At 39.4% G+C, this 21,340-nt stretch overlaps 1 protein-coding gene across 1 annotated transcript; it reads left to right on the top strand.

Annotated features, from left to right (window-relative positions):
* The first annotated feature begins 710 nt into the window (after nt 1-710).
* On the top strand, nt 711-21,167 carry INTS10 (integrator complex subunit 10). The gene is made up of 16 exons (XM_009710590.1): nt 711-786; nt 1,045-1,148; nt 2,168-2,307; nt 3,190-3,271; nt 3,575-3,715; nt 4,146-4,317; nt 4,758-4,927; nt 8,550-8,683; nt 9,431-9,584; nt 10,246-10,328; nt 11,167-11,319; nt 12,450-12,558; nt 12,938-13,017; nt 13,515-13,677; nt 14,734-14,827; nt 20,792-21,167. Exons 1-16 carry the CDS (start codon nt 725-727, stop codon nt 20,946-20,948), a joined length of 1,998 nt encoding a protein of 665 aa, XP_009708892.1. The 5' UTR covers nt 711-724; the 3' UTR covers nt 20,949-21,167.
* The last annotated feature ends 173 nt before the right edge of the window (nt 21,168-21,340 follow it).

Below are 21,340 nucleotides of genomic sequence, written 5' to 3'. Positions count from 1 at the left end.
CCCAGAGGGATCCGACCCGGCACCCATGACAGGGGCCGGCCTCAGCACCCGTATTTGGCAGCCGAACGCCTTTTTGTAGACTTTCTCTCCCCACCCGCACGTACAGGGCGGCTGTTGGGAAGCGCAGAGGTGTGGGGTGCTGGTGCTGCGGGTGCCCAGCCTCTCGCTGTGGTGCCCGGTGGTTACAGATAAAGCGGCGAGCTTTGTGTTTCACTGCAATAAAGGCCACTGCTGTGAATGCTTTGTGAAAGAGGCAAAAGTGTTGGGTGTTTTAATAACTGAGGGGAAGGTCCCTTTCTGCTTCTTGCGTTTGTGCCTGATGAAACATTTGGGTTTGCCGTTGCAAAAAAAAAATAGCTATTTCTAATAGAGATGTCAAGTACCCCTCTTGCCTGTGGTTATGTAGTAGCATGGGGTTTTGCATTGCATTTGACTGGAAACAAACCCTGGTCAAAGAATTCTTTGAATTCTCACCAGGTGTTTTATTTGTGTAAAAATGAAGCCAGCATGTTAATATTAGAGTACTTACATTATCATACAGAAGTTTATGCCTGATTTAATGTGTTATTGGTCTAAACTCAGCTCCTGATTACAGCAAATGCCGCAATCCTTTCATATGCTGTTACTCGGACCGCTGTGGCAAACTGGGGGCAGTTTTTCAGAGTGGAAGAACTAATCTGCTTCAAGAAAGCTAATTTTCTGTTCTTCCGTCTCGCAGTATGAGATGTACACTATTGAGAGGAATGCTGAAAGGACAGCATCTGCGGGCAGGCTGCTCTACGACATGTAAGTAATCAGAACTGGAACTCTACAGTTATGCCAGGTGCTTGCTGCCGTAAATGTCAGAGTTTCCAAAAATACAATGTGAGTGTTCTTGGAAATCCCTGTGGATAAATTAAGCAGAAAAGGTCTTACTGATTAAAAATAAACAGTAAAAAAGGTTTTATTTTCCATTTGCTCATACACGTTCTTTCATAGGAAGGTTTTGTCTTGGAAACAGTTTTTGAGATCACTCTGCATTCCTCGCTTCAAACTTTATTACAGGTTTGTGAATTTTCCAGACCAACCTGCTGTATGGAGGGAGATTAGCGTTATTACATCAGCATTAAGGAATGACTCACAGGACAAGCAGACACAATTTTTAAGAGGTAAGGATTCTATTCAGTGAATAGAGAAAGTCCCGAAGGAGTCTAAAGACAAGCCCTCTGGTTACCTCTCTAGTGTGGCAAGTAAATGTCAGTCTTTTTAACTGTGCTTGTGGGCTGCAGATTTTTTTGCTCAATTCATCCTTAGAGACTTCATTCAGTGTGTTAGGCTTAGGAAACACAAAGGGACATGAGAAGCTGATTCCCATTGCTTTTGCCTCTGATATGAGTAGACTAAGTCTGCCAGAACAACAGGCACTTAGAAAAGAGATTGCATAGGGAATAAGTGGAATGGGACATAGGAATCATCGTCCCACTGATTGCAGAGAACAATGAATGATCATAAAGATGGAATGAATTCGTATGTATGAAGTGAGGATTATGAAAATTAACAGTGGCCGGAAGGGCTTGGCGTTCACAGGCAGTTCTGAAATCAGGATTTACACCTGACAAATTATAATCTGCTGTTTGAATATGTGTTTCAGAAGCTCTAAAGATAAACACTGTGTAACTCTGCATACAGGCTGTTCCCATTAAGGAAACATTTGCATTTTCATGGAGTGTATTTATTTTTCAGAGGGAATACATAAAACTTACAGGGAGAATATGTTGGTTTCTTTTTAGTGTCTTATTGGAAGTTTAAATTGAAAAAAATAGCTTTTAATAATGAAAGTATTAATTCTAGAAATGGAATGTAAGTAAAAAAATAAATTAACATTCTTGAAAAAGCATCTTAAAATGTCAGATATTTCAGTATTAGGATTTTCAGTATTCTACTCATTAGTAGTCTTACTTGTTAATTCAAATTCTGTGCACCCTAATAAACACAGACGAATATTCATATGGTCTTCTCTGGAAGAAACAGCCATTTTTTTCCAGACATAGATATTAAAAGCAGAAAAAAGTAGAAGGAAATCTCTTACACTCTGCATGGCAAGGTGGTGTTGATTAGTCTTTTACCCTTTGTCAGTCACCCTTACAATTCAGACATAGCAAGTTAAACATTTAAATTTTTTTTTAAGGATTATTTGAAACCCTTCCTGGTCGAGTCCAGTGTGAAATGTTACTGAAGGCCACAGAGCAGTGTTTTAACACATTAGAAAGGGCAGAAATGCTGCTGCTACTTCTGCGACGTTTCCCGGAGACTGTGGTGCAACACGGGGTAAGAGAAGAGAAGCTCATAGTAACTATTCAGGATACTGGCATTCGGTTTCTTGAGATTTTGCTGAAATGTGTTTTCCTTTGCCTAGTGAGAGGGTGAGTCTTTTTATTCATGTTTAATTGTGGCCAGTAGTTCAGATTGCTGTGTCTTGAGGTTACCACCAGGAAAGAATTGGGCAGAAAACAAATGGAAGCAAATAAAACAATTTTTTGTTTTGTAAATGCAAAGAATATTCCATGCTTTTTGAAAAAGCAGACTAGCACAAAAAAGAACGTAGAGGAGTATTATAGTCTAAGGAAGAATATTGCTTCAGCTTTTTGTCAGTATACTCTCATTGAGGGCAGAGTGCTTTGAAGTTATGACTAGACTCTAGCAAGCAGTGTGTTTGCTTTGACTTTGGAAACTACAGCTGGAGCGCTTTAAATGATGACCTAATTATTTAAGGACAGTTTAAGGATAGTTTAAAAATAGTTTCGACTATAAAACCTGTTAGTTCTGAGACTGGCTTACACTAACATGCTCTAGCTCATACTAGTGTCAGACAGTGCACAGTCAGTTCCTACAGCTCAGGTGACAAGCTGCAACTTTAAGGCCTGGTACCACCATCGCTTTCACCTGTCTGGGCACATCTTTACAGATACAGTCGCATGCACAGTTTTTCTCTTGGTCGTGTTTTGCTATCTTCTGGCATTGCTTTTCACCTGTTATTAAGTAGGCATGGTTTAAACTATATATTTAGAGACTAGCATGTATTGCCATATATTGCCATATAGTGAATTGCTACTCATGCATCCACTGAATTATTGTTCAACTCCACTGAATCGCAATTCAAAAAGTTTCTAAGACCACTAGTCCACTGATTTTTCACCTCTGCTTACACAGGTAGGCCTTGGAGAAACATTATTAGATGCAGAAAGTATTGAAGACCAAGAATCCCCAGTGAATTGTTTTAGAAAATTATTTGGTAAGAAGATCTTAATGTTCTTGTTTTATTATACAACTTTTTAGAACGGCAAGATTCTGAGTTCAGTAAACTACTTTCAAGATACTAAGATTAGAAAACTGCTTTAGTGAGAAGAGGCTCAGGCTGACCATATGGTACAAAATGGTATTACAGCCATTCATGTGAGGTTCTTCGTGATCCTTTGTGGTGTATGGTCAGCCAGAGATGGAGGCTTACATTGCTGATTGAGAAACCTTACTTAGGACAAATAGAACAAAAAACCCCACAAACCTAAAGGATTTTTTGGTTTGTTCTCTATTTTAGTTTGCGATGTTCTTCCTCTAATAATTAACAACCCTGATGTTCGACTTCCTGCCAGCTTGTTATATAAATATCTGAATAAAGCAGCAGAATTTTATATTAACTATGTAACTAGATCTACACAGACAGAAAGCCAATATCAAGGTAAGAATATTTTTACAAAATTAACCTTTCTTAGAATGTAGTTTAGTATTACTGAAGGGGTGTCACTAATGAAAAACGCATTACTTGTATGTAATGTATCCGTAGGCAAGGATTAATAGTAGTATTTGATGTTTCTTAGTTCTTTGACACCAAAATACCTCATGATGCTTCAACCGCTTAGTCACGATGCTCATAATGCTTCAACATACGTACCAAGAGGTAGGACAAAATGTCCAAGATCTCCTTACCCAGCCTGTCAGCTCTCTTGTACGAGAGGCAGAAATGCCTACTGCTCCCTGTTAGCCTTCTCAGTAAAGAATGGTTACCATGAAGGCTCCGATGTACATTTTTACTTGTCTCCTTCTTGAAAATAAATAAATCAGTTGGTTTGATTTTTTTTATGAAGAGAAAAATGTGCTGGTTTTCCTAGGTTCACAAGATTCCTCTGATATTATGTCTCCAAGCAAGCGTAGCTCTCAGAAATATGTAATAGATGGTCTTACAGAGAAATCATCCCAGATTACAGATCCTTGGGAGAGGCTGTTTAAAATACTGTCTGTGGTGGGAATGAGGTGTGAATGGCAAATGGACAAGGGAAGAAGGTGAGAAATGTGTACTTTTCCGGGTATTTCTGCTCAAGGAGAATTTGGCTTTTTAATTCTTAAGGAGATGGGTCGAAGAAGAATTTTTAATGTGAGGATGTTTTGTGTAAATTCAGTGCAACTTTTCTTTCAGGACTGTTCACTGTAAAGCAAAAATGTGGATCCAGGGAGCACTTTCAAATTAGTCTCTAAACTAAATCTTTGTTGATGAAAGTCGTGCGTAAGAAGTATAGTACTGTGAGGTGTCCTTCCCTAGGTGCCTCAGCAAAGAGAAACATGGTAAATGTTCAGTGAAGTTTCACTGGCATGCATTCCCAGCCTCCACTGACTTGCAGCTGGGGGATTTCCTCAGCCAAAACATTAAGTTTTCAGATTCACTATGCATCCTTTCCTTTAGTTTTGGAGTGTGTGTAACACCCTGAATTCTTTTTGTCTCTCAGAAGTTTTGGTGATATTTTGCATCGAATGAAAGACCTCTGCAGATACATCAGTAACTTTGATAGTGATGCCCATGCTAAATACAAGAATCAAGTAGTGTATTCCACGATGTTGGTCTTCTTTAAAAATGCATTCCAATATGTCAGCAACATCCAGCCATCGCTCTTTCAAGGTTAGTTTCTAATTTTTCAACTTTTATAAGAATTCTTTGTAATTTCATTGCTAAAGTCTGAAAGATCTTTTCTCATTAATCTTTTGAAACTATCATCTTACAAAGTGACATGGGTCTTTTTCAAAATTCTCCCAAGCCGTTAGTCTTACTAGCAGAAGTAGTTTGTGACAACTGCTGTAGTGGATCAGACCAAAGATCAATCGAATTTAGCATCATGGTTTCTGCCTTGGCCAGCAGCAGTTAGTTGTCTAGCAAAAAGGGAAGTAACAGGCCAGATGTAATGAGAAACATCCCTAGGGTTGATTCCTGCTCTTCCATCAGCTTCATGTTTGTTTCATTTTCTCCTCCGATTCTGTTTCTTTGAAGCTGACATTTTCCTGGCTTCCTTCAGTCAAAAGGTTGTACAAAAAGCTTCCACAAAATAAGTGAAGATATTTTTGCAATAGGAACACACAACAAATTTATAATTATTCAAATAAAAACTGAATAGGAAAAGATTTCCTGAAATCCACAAGCTTCCAACTTGGCTTTCTTTGTATAGTTTAAGGATTATCTTTAAGGTGTGCTTTGCACATTAATCCTAATTTGTAATTAATTTGTAAATTGAACATTTAAAGTATGAATGTTACCTGTGCTTTTTCCTACCCACTCAAACCTGCATTTGGAGCATATCAGATTGCTTGGAACACCTTGGAGTGCTTCTTCAGGGATTGACTGGACTTTTCAGGGATGGCCCAGAAGCTGAGGGAAGTTCTTTAACCTCCGGTTTGTTTAGAACTTATTGAAATAAACATCACCACAAAGAGGAATTTTCAGCTCTTAATAGTGTGCAGTTACTGCTTCTTCACTCACTGCTGGGGAATTCCTTGCAACAATAACAATTGTCACCATAGGTAATTAGCACTTCTTATTAACACTACAATTACTGATTCACGATAAAATTACAACTTTAATTCTGTGTGTTGTGTTCATAAGTTTCATCACAATTTCCTGCGTGGAGCAAATGATCATTTGAGTAATGAAACACTCCGTACAAATGATAGGTTTAAACTTCACAGAAAGTAGGGTAATCAGTTGAACAATGTCAGTAGATAGCTAAGCTCAGAAAATGAATGACATGGCAACTTGTATGCAAAGAACGTGTAGTCACTTTAACAAATACAGGAACTAATTGAGTTGAGTTTTTTGTTCTATCCAGAGGAAAGAAGAGTTATGGTGGTACTTTAACTGTGAGGTACTTTAGCTGTGCGTGTAGTTTCCACTGCTTGATTCTGAGCTGAGGAAGAAAGGAAGTAAAGCACTGGTGAAAATGTTCCTTTCCAAGTGGTACAATTGAGTATGTTAAAGCTCATGTTTTCAGACTGAACCACCAAAAAAAAGAACCTATACTGAGATAGCAGAGTGCAGTCCCTTTGGTGCAGCATTTCTGGTACCCTCTGTCATTTCCTGACATCAGGAAAATACTTCCAAGACATCTTTTACTTATCTCTGCTTTAGCGTTAAAGTCCAGGATATTCAGTGCCTTTCCTATCCTTTCTATCATTAGGGTTTTTCCTCATCCTCTTTGGAGGGCTCACTGTAGAAATGTAGAATCCTATGTATTTTGGAAGTGTAGTGCTGGGGAAAAAAGGTGTCTCCTCCATAATCCAGTAGCTCTGAGCTTTGATCTCTGACTTCTCATGTGCGTGGACTTGCAAGAAACCTCTTGAGAGAAAACTTTTTAATGCATTTCTCTTGCATAATTCATATCTGCCTTGCTGGAGACTTGAGAAATGAATGAGGCAATTCACACCTCTCATAACTTTCAGGCTGCCTGCAGGCTTGGCAGGAGTTGCTATTTGGGCTGATGCTTTTAGGGGTTTATTTATAACACTCTGTGCTAGAAATCAATTAAAAAGTCTGTAAGCTTAGATTCTAGAGCTCAATTAGACAGAAAAAAACAACATTGCTCTTTGTGTGGCTGTGTAACTTTCAGCAATGTAAGAGAAGGTTTGCAGCCCAAGTCAAGGGTGAGGTTAAGTTTTTTTTTGTTTTAGGACTGGAGGTTTTGGAATAAAGGCTGCAGTGTGCTTGCCTGCTACCGAGAAGAGAGCGTTTCTTTGGAAAGCAAAGCACTTAACTGGTGTTCATTCAAATCAGTATGAGTAAAAGAAAAACCCTGCTCTTTTCTTCTCAGATGTTAGAAGTAGGCAGCTCTTGAGATTCTAGTGACAAAACTCTTCCAGCATCCCAGCTGTAGTACTTTCATACCTGTTTCTCAGGGATGCTATTTTTTATGTTAAGACTTGGTGCTATTTTCAGTTCACACAGGTTAGATTCCAACCCAGTGGAATACGTGATAGTACAAGGGAGGTGATTTCAACGTGTTGTAGCCTTTGTATAGGGGACATTTCAATGGTGGTATTTAGTTTGGACCTAGTCAAAGGAGAGAACATTATTTGTTAAGCATGCCAGGTTGGTTGTTTCTTGTAACATTAACTTCTGTTGTAGTGGACTCCTTACACATTGCATTTGAGTAGTTGGGAAAAGCTTAATATAGGTTCTTTTATGTCAAGAGATGAAATGGATTGTCCTTGTACTAAGCTCTCAAATGAGTTCTTTGCAATTCTGAATGAGGCTTTAGCCTCATATCTTTCTGCAAATAGAAACAGAAGAAATGCACATACTGAAAATACTTGTCCATGCTACTGTCCTGTCTGGTGGAGATTTCAAAAAGGGAAAACAGATTAATGGATTTCCCCTTTCCTTTATTTTTCTCTTTGTCTGAGCTTTGCCTGTCTATATACAACTTGATTGTGCAAAAGGAGAAAATGTTTTTGGAAGAAGAGCTTTCTCAGTAGTGGCCATGTACCAGTGTTTGAGATTAAGAAGTGTTGCTGCTATTTTATATCTGATGAAACTTAAACACTGAGGTCTGAAATAACAGGTACCAGATCCCAGCGGATGTTCTGTGACACCAGTGGGAGTAGAAATTATGTCTTCTGTGCTTCACAATGAGGCTTCTCTAGAGGCTTTGGGGAGTGATGATGGGCTCTGGTGGTCAGAATTAAAGGTTTAATTCTGTGCACTGAAATCAGTGGGCACGAAGCTGACACTAAGTGATCCCACTAGGGAAATCTTGTGATAAAGTACACTCACTTCTTTGATGCATCAGTGCTTGTCAGCATAGTGCTTTGGTTTCTCATGAGAATGTTTTGAGAATATTGCTGTGCTTTGCTGTATTTGTGGCTATTAACTTCAGAGCCATTTGTCTGTTCACCTTTTGAATAGTTGTACTTATATAAAAGCAAATAATGCTTGATGAGAGCACACCTGCTCCCTGAGTATTTCTTGTGACTGCTCCGTAAGAAAAGGATTCAAAGGTATTCTGAAGCTCCTAAGGAAACTCTTGTGACGTCTGGTAAATGCATTCTCACCTTTACTGTAAGGCTGCTTTGGGAAAACCATAGCTTTTCCAGCATTGTTTAAGCTTATGCAACTTAAGTGAATTAATTTCAGATTGTTTTCTCTAGCATGATAATCATTACTTGTGAAGGAAACAAAACCAGCATCAAGTGATGTAGGCATGAGACCTTTCAGATCAGTTTAGAGCAATCTTGAATTAATTTATCTTTAAATCCAGGTCCAAATGCTCCAAACCAAGCCCCACTAGTTCTTCTCGAGGATGTGAGCAACGTCTATGGAGATACAGATATTGATCGTAACAAACACATCCACAAAAAGAGAAAACTTGCCGAAGGAAGAGAAAAACCAATGGTAACTTTTCGTTTGTAACAAGAATGGCATTGGTACTGGAATTTAGACAATAGCGGTTTTGACACAGATGTAATAGACATCTTTTTAGAGCTACCCTGGAATAGCTGTTTATGACCACAATTTGCAAATAGATTTTTTTGGCTAAAGCCAGCAAGAATAAAACAGTTTTTGTAGCAATTGCTGTAGACACGTATGTGCTGATGTCAGTGCTTTAACTTGAAGGAGCTCAGCAGAGACTGCAGAAGCTGTTAAAAGGGGTAGCTGTAGCAGTCACATGTTCTACAGCTAAACCTCCAAATCAATTGACTTTTCATGATTGGAACTGTGAATACATCTATTTCTTTAATTGTAGAAAACCACTATTTTATAGAATTTCTCTGCTGGTAGAAGTATGCACTTATACAAGAACTACATTTCCTTATGCCACTGTGGGCTTCAACTGAGTGATTAAGTGTAAAGTATATATGTACTTTAACATAACCTGGCTGCCACATTTAACAGAATGAATTCTTTTGGGATACTGTTTATCACACTATACCACTGAGTTTCTTGGTAGCAAAACAGATTGTTCTAATATTAAAACAAGCTAAGCAAAAAGACATTTAAAGGCACTTAAACTAGGACCTTGGCATCTCTAGTACAGAATTGTTTTCTTGTGTTCAGTGGAACTTCTGTGACTTTAGAGTCCTTTGAAATAAGTATAAATTAAGACATGAATCTTTTTGTTTTATACTGACTCTTAAGCAGAGCTCAGATGATGAGGATCCTTCTGGGAAGGCGCGAAGTCGCCATATTACAGTAAACAAGGCAGATCTTGCGAACTCTATTGAAGTATTAGAGAGCTTTAAACTGGCAAGAGAGAGCTGGGAGCTGCTTTATTCTCTGGAATCACTCGACAAAGGTAAGGCTCACTGCAGGCAGAGTTGCATTTAGGCTTCATTGCTGTGCATAGAAGTCATTTTACTATTGTTAAAATAGAATTCCTGCCATTGTTAATCCTTAAAATTGAATTCACTTTGGGTCCCAAGTATTTTTGATCTAAGTTCCAATAAGAAGCTTTATCAGTTGTTGCATTTCTGAATATTTTGTTCCAGGATTTCATTTCATTCTGCATGCATCTTTGTTTATTCACTCCCACTTCTCTTAGAAGCAGCTTTTGCTGAAGGAGCAGTTGGTTAGTAGTAGTGCTGGTAATACTCGGTGAGGATGTGCTGCTAGTGGCTGCTTTAGTTCATGCTTTAGAAGCTGTGTCTTTACTGAGTCTCTCCCTTTCTGATAAGATCTGGTGTGATCATCTTGAAAACAAATTTCTCTTCTAAAAAGCAGGCAAATAGTACCACCTAGCTGCTTTTAGATTTGTTGGACACTGTGAAGAGAAGTATAGTCAAAATACGATTGTATAGGAAGAGAGTATCCTGTATTTGAAAGATTTCACACTCTTACTCTTTTTTTCCTTTATTTTTCAATTCAGCTGTTTTTTTCCTAGGTAACTGATTTTTAACCCAAAGCTGTGAAACGCTTCATTTTCTCTTTTACTTTTTCTTCTCTGACGTGTTACACAGAGTTCACCAGAATTTGTTTGTCATGGAAGACAGACACCTGGCTTTGGTTAAGAATCTTTCTTACAGACATGATCATCTACCAGGTAAAAAAAAAAAGTAAAAACTACTAAAAGTGACACCATTACATTGCTCTTCCTTTTAGTGCATAGCTGTTCTGATTAGCCAGTTTGACTGCTTTAAGTGTCTACAGATTTTATCCTTTAAAGCATGACCTTTTTGGGGATGGAATTGTACTATTCTTACCACAGGCCAGGTACCCTACTTAGGATATTCCTGTCCCAATAGCTGTTTATTGAGTCGAGCTAGTTTCAGCATATGGAAAAGACCTCTGCGTTGGCATTTTGACCAGTAGATACATACAGTGTTGTAGAAGAAAAGTGCATTTTATTCGTCCGTCAGTGCATTATATTGGAACGCAATCAGAGAGAAGAATTTTCAAACAGCAGAAGATTTTAACATGTCTCAGTTACAATTTATCACTCTCCTCAGAAATTAGGCTGACTGTACTCATTCCAAATACCATCTATAGAACAAAGCTTGTTCTTTTATATTTTTCCTTTGGGGGTTTCTTATTTTTGCCTGTACTTGTATCTGAACAAGAGCTATTTCAAACTTTATTAGTCTAGATAATGTAATGATTAACTCTGTATAGCATGATTATTTGTTTCAGTTATAAATGCGATTTTGTAAACAGGCTTTTTAAAGCAAAATTTTGTCTTCTCACTGCCTTGCAAGTGATTGATCCGCACTCCTGTACACAGCACGTGACTGGAGAGTGTTCTGCTAGATTAAAATTTTGAAGCCCTGTTACTTGGACATGCTCTGTTTTGAAAGCTTTCTGTAAGGGAATTTTTATTTCCATCTTTCTACCCATTGTATACAGAAGACCCTAACACTGTCTTTTATATCCTTTTTTTAAAGGGGCAGTACAAAAAAGCAATTAGCAGCCTACATCACTTGGCAGCTCTTCAGGGCTCTCATTCTCCACAGCAAATTACAGGACAAGGATCATTAGAAAATCAGAGAGCGCTAATCCAGTTAGCAACATGCCACTTTGCCCTTGGAGAATATCGGGTACGTACAGCATCCCACACTGGTCCTTCAGCATCTGGCCCTGTGCTTCCCATTTGTCTTCTTCCTTTGAATTTTCCCATTAGCCTGCTTTCAAGAGGGTATCGAATATAAGCCAGGGTCTACTGAAAAATCCATGCTTCACAGGGAGAAGAATTGCACTTCCTGGCATGTTAACTGATGTCCATTAGCATCTCTCTTACATAGTCTATTTGGTAGTTATGATTTGGGGGGTTTAGTTATGATTTTCCATAGCTACAAATGTTTGAGTTGTCTGTAAATGTAACCTTAAATTTGAATTCCTTAACTTTACTGAAACAGTTTTAAACATTGAGGGAAAATTCTCAGGTATAGACTTCATGTGGCAGGGGAAGAAAAGGTTTATAGAAAAGAAACTTCTGTGATCATCTTAGAAAAGTATTAGTTATCAACTGACAGTATAAGAGACTCCAGAACAATATTGTCTGGCCTGACCTCTGAACTTGCTTTACCTTTGCAATACGTATTTTGTGTTTTGAATGTTACAGGAGTGCATGGTGGTCTGAGGTCAGTCAGTGTCAGCGGTAATAATAAAGGCTGGGTCTCTTAGGATCTAACGTCATCCTAGTACTACTGAACAAGACTTTTGTCCCTTCCAGTTGACTACTTTTTCATTGGAAATGTGATAATATATCCCTGCAGACCTCTTACTGTCTCTAGGAAATAGCATTAAAAATTCATCACATTTCTGTCATTCTGTCAGATTGCCATTTTCCTTTCTATTTTTACTGTGGGCAGAAAAAGCTTTTAAAAACTATTCTAAGAATTAATTTGAAAACTTAATCCTTCAAAATACAATAGTTTTTTATTGCAGTTGTATTGATCTTACACTCTTGAAATGAAGAATGCCAGTACATTTTTTTTTCAATTAAAGTGACGTATGTAGGCTCTCAGAGAATGTTTAATGACAGCTACATCTTTTTGCTCAGCCAAACTAAGTTACACATTAAGTCCACTCAAGTTCTAGCAGAGAATTTTGTGATCGTTTTTTTTCTTTTGCAGTGTCTGAAATTTTTAATCATTACTAACATATCTGATACTAAGAACTTTAAATTAGACTTAGCATTATCATGTCTCTCTCCTTCTTTTTATAGCAAACATGCGAAAAAGTGCTTGACCTCATGTGCTGTATTTTACTTCCAATACAAGAAGGAGGTAAAGTACAAGAGGAGCAACCTAAAGTCAAGTCTAAGTTCAGGAAAGGTATGGAGTTGCTACTACCCTAAACTCAGTGTCAGCTCAATTCTAGTTCATGCATTTTGGTTGAGTATATAATTCTTCCCTTTTTGTATTATGAAAAGGGAGGAAGTTCTTTATCCTCTCTTGGTTTTGTGAGTGATTTTCCTGCTGGTAGCTATTAAACTATATTGGTGACAAAGTCCTACCACAGGAAAAAAGAAACGAAGAAAAAATTTTAAAATGTGTAACTTCACATTTTGAATCATTCATAATTTACCTTCAAAGTTTTCCTTCCTACCTGAGATTTGGCAATTGTAGATTTGTTTGACTCCCTTCTAATTTCTTTCAAACTTAGATAATCATGAGACCCCTAAAGAAGTGTATGATAAATGTTCTGTTGCAGGGTCTGATTTGAAGCTTTGGCCATGTACCAGTAGAGCTATCATGCCTTACTGCCTTCATCTATTGTTAGCTTGTTTCAAGGTAAGCCATAGTTAAGGCTTCGAATTCTCACGTCTCTTAAGGCCTAGTTGACGTATCTGGGGTCCTGAAACTGCATGGCCTTATCCCAGTGGTGTGACTAGGGGTGAAGGGCTGTGCCTCAAATACCTCTCACCTAAATGGGTTTGTGGAGGGTCTTTTTTTCTGGGGAGGGAGGGAGGGTTGATGGAGGAGGGTTTGTTCTCTCTCTTTTCTCTTCTGTTCATTTTAGTTTTGGGCAGAGGAGATAGAGGAGATAGAATTAATCTCAAAATATTTTTGTTTGTACTCAGACTTCCCTTGTAGGTCAGTGAAGAGAATTTTCTATTTTGGCTGGAAAGTTCTGACCAATTTTAAATGTATATCTATTAGGGCAGAATGAAATACACTCCTAAAGAACTACTTCTGTATTTGCGCAGATGTAGGTGAGATGAATCCCATACATTTATAAAAGAAACATATGTTTCCCGATTGTCTCAATGTCAATTTTTTCCCTGAAGCTCAGAGCTTTCACAGACAGCAGAGATGATATGGCGCTGGGTCACGTAGTTGTTCTGCTTCAGCATGAGTGGCCGAGGGGTGAGAACTTGTTCCTGAAAGCCATCAACAAAATCTGCCAACAAGGAAACTTCCAGTATGAGAATTTTTTCAACTATGTCACGAGTATCCTTTCTCTAACCAAGAATGTCTTTCACATCCAAAGCTGTACTGGGGTGTTGAAAAAGCTGTTAGATAGTTTCAGCAGCAGCTCTCTGCGTCATTCATATTCTGTATTTATTTCCATACCATGCAAGCCTCTTGTAATAGGCGGCAGTGCAGAATGGACTATAAATATGCCTCCTGTCACCTGTTCTGGCCCTTGAGAGTACCCTGAAGTACGCTGCAATTGCACTTCCATTCAGAAAAACAGCAGCAGCTTAGGCTGCTCATGCGAGTGATGGCAGTCTTTTCAGTAAGATATATATGGCATTACACTGCAAGGTAGTTAACAAAACCAATAAAGTGGTACCTATGCTTCATTCTTATGAAATGCTTTATGTGGGTAAGATTTTGGGGTTGAGTAAGATAATGAGATATGTCAAAGCTCATGCAAAGCATGTCTGATATCTGTATTCAGATATCTGACATGCGGTCTGATCAGCATACACACACGTGGACAGTTTAATGTTTAACCTAAACAGACATCCAGCCGTGGTCCCCAGGAAGCAAGGGGTCTAACTCTTATCTGAGACAACTGAAAAAGCCCTGTTGTTAAAGGAAGGGGAAAAAAAAAAGAAGAAAAGCTAAATAATTGACCTTATTTAAATAAGGAGAGCTAAGAAGGGTGGTATGTGCCACGGTGGTGGCATTTCCTTCAGTCCCAACCTCAGTATGCACCGCTTTGATAACCTGCAGTGCAGGAAAAGGAAGTAAAAACAACCAGGGAATTTGTTTGGAGAGATGAGCTTTCTTTACCTCTCTCTGACTGTACATATGAAGAAATGAAGAAAAAAAAAGAAATTGATGTGTGTATTTTGCACTTTCAGAAGGCATTTCTTCTGAATTTGTGGAGGATTAGGAATACATGATGTGATCTTCTTTATCACTTTTAAGAATGAGATACTTTAATAGCTATTCATTTTGGCTGTCTTTTCAGCAATGTGGCTTTAGATATGAGGGATAAGAAGGAATGTTCTCGTATCATTTTTTCCCTACTCAAATCTTTAACGTTTTCTTCAGATATTGATATGTTGGAGGAATTTGCTTATTTAAGAACTCAGGAAGGAGGGAAGATTCATCTGGAACTGCTGCCAAATCAAGCAATGTTGATCAAGTAAGGATAAAAAAGCATTTACTGTTTTCTTTGAAAAAAAAAAAAAGGGGGAGTATGTTCTGGTTGTCTTTGCTTTCATGTCATCTTCTGGATAGTAAGTTTGTCATGTCTTTGAGCTTAAATTGAAGGAGTTGGCTAAGGAGTTCAAACAAGGCTGTGTGTTTCTTTTTCTGACTCTCCTGCTGATCTGTGAATTCTTTTTTGGGGTTTCTTCAACTTTAAACTCCTACTTTTACAGAACTTTATTTTTAAGTGTTTACAGGATTGCTCCTTCAACCAGACACTTGCACTTTGCAGGAATTCTTTAAATAATTAGGCATCAGTGCAAGCTTTTGTTAATAATGTTGCTGAACAGTAATGCTGAACAGAAAGCACTATTTGTTGTAAACAAAGTTATGAAAGAGCACTGAATGATGAAAAACTTAGGTATAAAACATAAATTAAATTACACTCCAGGTAAACTCTTAATAACCTTTCTGTCAGAACTAGCAGATCATCTCTTGCTATGTACCGAACAGGCTTATTCTGCTTAGCTTATTACGAGATGCTGAAGGAAATTAATAATTTGGATTAACTTCCTAGGTGTTCTTAGTTTTGAGTCAAGACTGAACAAGTATCTGCTGCAGGGTTTTAGTGGCAAAATGTTTTGGAATATCCTGGTTGTTTATTAGAACTTGTGGTATTTTGCTTTATAAGAGGGGGACTGCAAAAGTTTGTTGAGATTCCAGTTTGGCTCAGTGTATTCTGGTTATTCACTGACTAGAAATGGGCCAAAGTTACCAAAAAATAGGAGCCTAACATTAGACAACTGGGTCCAAATTTGGACTAGTAAAAAGATTTTCCAGAGTTCTAGGTAACCAACACAAAAAATGAGATACTAGGTGTAATTAAAGAAAAGAAAAAGGAGAAATACAAATGCTTAATTACATGACAGAGTATTTTCTCTTTTAAGCTCTAGATTTTCAAACTTTTACCCTTCCTGTATCTCACTGCTTATAACCAGCTGTATGAAAACAAGAATCAGGGTATGCTGCACTACGTATGGTGTTAAGAAATAAGCTTTGTCAGCAAGAGGGCTTAACACTGAAGACTACGCCTGGTAACTTCTTAGCTGCCATCTCGAGTTAGTTGCAATAGTTCAGCGCTATTTCTCTGCGTCACGGCTTTTATTTTGATTGGCGTGGTAGCTGTTACTTACTGTTCTGACCTCCCCAGTCAGGAAGTAGGTAGCGAGCAGTGTTTCCAGCAAGACAGAAACCTCTCTTTGACCTCCTTTTGACCCGTGTTATGTTTCCTGAAAGATGGAAATGCTTGTAGGAGAGAGGTCCACTTCTTTGTGCTCACTGAGCCAAAACGGTCAGATATCCCATCCAGCTGGAAAAGCCACGTACAGTGTCTTTTACGTGGCGGGGATGTGTAGGGCAGGAGCCGCTTCACCAGAGACCTGATGCGAGGGAGAGTTCAGGGTGTAGTCTAATAATCAGAGCTGACGTCTACTCCCCTGGTACCCCAGACATTTTTTTAGCTGGACTGGCTGGGATGCTCGGGGATGGTGTCACTCTACAGTGTTGACAGCAGCGCTGGTTTTAGATAAAGTGTGCCAGCACGGCCCTGTTTCCTGGGACAATGGTTGGTAGGCTGAACATCTGCAGACTGGCTTTCATCTTTCAAAACTATCACCAGTTCTGGTTGTGTGAGCTGCTGCACCATCCACCCCATAATTAGCAGAGGCAGCTCAGATACTGTTCAGTCAGGCACAGGAAGACTCTGTGAGTTTGCCACAGCAGCCCAAAGACAAAGCAGTTGCTCCGTTGCCTGATCTTTCCTCCACATAAACATACGTAGCAATCGTGTATCTTAATTGATGGGAAATGTATTACAGGTATTACATGTTTTTTATAAGGACAGCTTTTTGTTTCATGACTTAAAGAACATTTTCTCCCCAGGTGAATTCCACATTCTTCTTCCAGTACTTATCCTCAGTACCTTATACTTTATAGGAAATTATATTCATTTTTCTGAACCCAGGAAAGCAAACTGCAATGTGGGTTTCAAAAGCTGAAGTAAGATTGGTAGCCTGCAGAGTTACAATCAGGTCCTGCAAAATATATATACAGCTTGTAAGCTTTCCCTTTGCTTGTGTCTGTTGTGGGAACATGAAGGTCCATGGTTTTGGTTTTGACAGGCGATATAGCCAGCTCATTCTGTTTGCAGTATCAACAAGACTTCTGCAATGAGCTCTGAATTCAACCATTAAGTGCTTTTGAACTCCGTTCTAGACAAGCCAAGTTTCATGGTTTTACTGATTATACATGTCAGTAGTGGCAGTGTTAGCTAGTGGGGTTAAAGAGGAAAAGAACAGTATGCAAGAAATGACTGATTAATATCATGCTCCTCTTTATGATAAATCTTACTCTAATTAGCCTAATCTTAGCCTACCAATCTGCGTAAACTTGATGTGAAAGCTGTTGAGTGTTCTGCCTCTACTCACATTGCTATCACGTCTCCCCTTGGGGACAGAGGAGGAAAAGCTCAGTTGGTTTGAAGTGAAACAAAGGTATCTTGAAAGTGTAATTTTTATTCTGATTGTGCACTTGGGTATGTTTAGTTCTGACTGTAGATCTTGCAAACAGTAATGAAGACACAGTTGCACGGAATCCCTTTTGCAAACATCTGGGAGCAATAACATCTTGCTGTTCCTTTGTATTTTCTTTTCCCTATATCCATTTTTGCAAGTACTGGACTCATTCATGCCAGGAACTCTTGAAAAATTATCTCGTTTGATTGAATAATTCTTGTGAATATTTTATTTCAGGTTATTGTAGCTGTATTGTAGAGTGTTTCTGTACTACTAAAATGGCCCATCTTTATTTGACTTTTATAAGCATAGCTCTCCATCCATATTCATTAATAAATTATAGATACTAACCAAAATGCCCCCCTGTCAGATCTGAAGGTAGGCACCTAACTCGATACTATAGGTATGTAAGAGCAAGTCTCACTTCTCTGCTCCCTTCTTAGCACCTGTGGGAGGGAACGATGCACTCAGTACTCGGGTGCCTAATAAGATTTAGGTGACATTTTGAGAGACTTAGGTTAAGAAACTAGACGTGTTCTCTATACACGAGATTTCTCATTTCTCCTTAGGTGGGACATTGGATTTGCTGTAGGCTGGACGTGTGAGGTCATTATCTTGTGTTACAGATAGCAGACAGGGATAAGGACTTAACTCCCCAGAGAAGACAAACTGTCTTTCAGCTGAGACACCTTTTTGTGGGCGGTTCATGTGGCCCTGCTCATAAGTGGGAGGTTGCTCTGAGTGCCCACATGTGCTCTGACATCGCGTCGTCCTCTAACAGCCATTTTTCTATGCAGTTTGAATTTGAAAAGGTGAAAAAGGCCATCTGTGGGCTAATGAAAAGATACTTAGGCAACCTGTAACAAGCACTGTCACACGTACTCAACTTGGCCGATACGAGCTGTGCATGCACTCGGCTTGCGCTCAACAGCAAGTCCCTGAACTCCGAGTTGTGGGCTCTCCCGGTTCGCTGATGCGCTCTTACCAGCTCTGCAGGGAAGCTGTGGTATCTGCAGTGCTCCTCTGATTAAATCTTCTCGGATTGACACGCTTCCTGGGAAGAGCTCAGACAGTTCATTGTAGTACAACTGTGAATTGTTTGTGCACCTACCGCTGTCCTTTCTCCTGGTGTAACTGTCCAAAAAGATGTGTATGTATTTAGACCGCAGTTGCGGAACAGCCTTGCAGTGAAATCTGGGGATATTTGCATGTTTGATGCTGTCAGGGCCCTGCACCCCTTTGGCTGCTCCGTGGTCATATTGTCATATTGCTCTGCGGTCTCACCCTAGTTCTTCGTTGCTCCTTTTTCTGGAGAGTTGTTTTGCACCGGAGGGGGAGTTGGTGTGTGGGTGTTTGAATGCTGCTATTTGCTGTTTTTTAAAGGACTTCTAGCCCTCCCATGGGGTTACTGGAATTCATACCTGTGCTACAGCCCAGCATACAGACTGCTGACAGGTACCAAGTGGAAAAACCCTGCTCATAGTGTGCTGTGTTTTGTCAACATGTTTTACTGCCCATGCTTTTCAGCAATTTGTTACTCAGATTTATCTTTTTTTTTTTTCCTCCATTTGTGCCTACATTGCCTGGCAAACCATGTTGTTCTATTATAACATTTATTTTTTCTTTTTCCCATAAGTTGCCAGTATCCGTGTCCTTTCAATTTAATAATCACTGTTGAATTTAAACAAAAATGTAGAAATCCCCCAAAACGATACCGAAGTTCAGTCACCTGTTAGCAAGAGTATAACCATTTCTTTTCAAAATACTCGTTACTGGATCTGTTTGTAGCTACTTTTCTTCATTGAAGTTGTTCTGAATTCTGTTTTCCAGCTGTTACATGACACACATCTTGCAAAGCACTGCTGGTTTGCTCAGTAGCTGTGGGTTGTGTATTCTCCTGTAGGTGCTAACTGACCATAGCACTCGGCTGCCAGCAATGTTTAAGACAGTGAAGATGGAAAACAGGGCTTATCCCATAGCCTCTGAATATGCAGCAATATTTTCAGTGCAGTTTTGCTTCACTCAGCCTAGCTCATCAGTGAATTGCCCAGTAGGGTCCAGGCCAGTCTTGTCTTTGCCTTTTCCACGTGTTAAAGAGGTCTCTGCTGTTTTGGCAGAGAAGTCTCTTCTCAAATGCTGGACTTGCTGATTTAAGTGATTAAAGGGGTGGTATTGTTGAGTGAGGATATTTCCCAGACTTTCCCCTTCCTTGTTTCCAGCATCTCTGGACTGGCGTAGATGCCCTCACCCTTTATTTTTTATTTCCTTTCTTTCAGCGTGCTTGCTGGGTTCGGTCCAGCTCTTCCCTCCCCTCTTACCCATGACTTGTCTCAACATTAGCATTGTGCTTTTCTCTCTAATTTAATTTATGCTGCTCCTTTAGTAATGCTAGGGCTCTCATTTCAGGGCTTATCTTTTGCTTTCCTTCCCAAGTAGGGCTTGCAGGTGGGTGTTACAAAGTCTTGATCTTACTTACCCAGTTCTGGACTAGTGCAAGTGAAGTGTAGTGCTTTGGCGCTGCAGAACATTGTTTTAAGGACAAGATTTCGGTATCAAGTGCTACAGGCCAGCGTGAGGACAAAGAACTGCTCATAAGACTGGCCTTTAACAGAGTGATATCCCAAGAGTTTCCCCAGCCAGTATCGCTTTAGCTTGCTCAGTAGTTGGACCTTTGTTCTGTTTGAAAACAAGTCCTGAACTTCTGCTCAGAATAGATGTAATCCCTGCCTGGTGTCTGGTATCTCCACAAGAGCTGGCTTCTACTGATGCGGACTCACAGCCTGGCTTGATTTGGGCTTTCTGTTGGCCTGTGAAGTGTTCACTGCGCCTTTCATTAGCCAGAGAGTTACCAGTGCCCACAGGATTATATAGCTCCTTCCTGCACTTTCCTACTGGTACAAGATGCCCTCTCTCTTTATGGTGGCAGCCATCTGTCCCCTTCCTCCAGAGAAAGCAGGTTTGTTTTTTCACTCCTCTTTCAACCCCAACCATTTGTAGAAGCGATTACAAGGAGGAAGTGGCCTGGGCAGCAAAGGTAGAGAGAAAAATAAAATCCCTTTCCCCAAGCAAGGAGAACTCTGTACATGCTGGGTTAAGAGAACAGATTTTCCTGTTAGCCAGAACAGCAACACTTTTTTTTCCCCCCAACAGTCAAATAATAAGCAAAGCAGTGAGAGAAAAGATATTTATGGAACTTACAATTGTTGAAGGGCTTGTGAGTAGATTATTTTTAAAAAATAGCATAGCATGGGCTATTTGGCTCTCCTTACATAAACTTGGGTCTGAACAGTAGATATATAATATCATGCAGCACCTTTTACATGACTGTAGTGCACCAAATAACCATTATTTGATTTTGTCTGTCTCTCTTTCCTTCACGGCTTAAGGCATCACACAGTTACCCGGGGTATAACTAAAGGAGTGAAAGAAGATTTCCGCCTGGCCATGGAGCGCCAGGTCTCGCGCTGTGGGGAAAATCTCATGGTGGTCTTGCATAGGTTCTGCATTAATGAGAAAATACTGCTGCTTCAGACTCTTGCTTGAATGGACTGGATCATGATGCGTTGCCTCTTACGGAGAGAGGGGAAGGCTCTAAATTGTATGAACAGCAGTGTGGCAGTGGAAAATCACTTGTCCAGAGAGTCAAAAACTTCCCTATGAGTTACAGGTTCTGCAATACACAAACACTACTCTGTGTTTGTTCACCGCTTAGTTTTCTTATGTGGGTAGATCGAACTTTATAAATAAAACTTTGTTTAAGAAGTCTTCTGTAATGTCCTATTTGTTTTGGTGGTTTTTCCATAGCATTATACTAAGGTGTGCATCTTAGTACTTTCTGTCTTTACAAACACACAGAGAACAGAGCAGGGTACTTCAGGCTTTTTATTTGCACTAGTTTGGAAATCACCACGAGTGAATTTCCTGAGTTTCTAAAA

Source organism: Cariama cristata, unplaced genomic scaffold (assembly GCF_000690535.1).
Source record: "Cariama cristata isolate BGI_N322 unplaced genomic scaffold, ASM69053v1 scaffold2, whole genome shotgun sequence".
Taxonomy (NCBI): Eukaryota; Metazoa; Chordata; class Aves; order Cariamiformes; family Cariamidae; genus Cariama; species Cariama cristata.
This window is presented reverse-complemented; position numbering and strand designations above follow the sequence as displayed.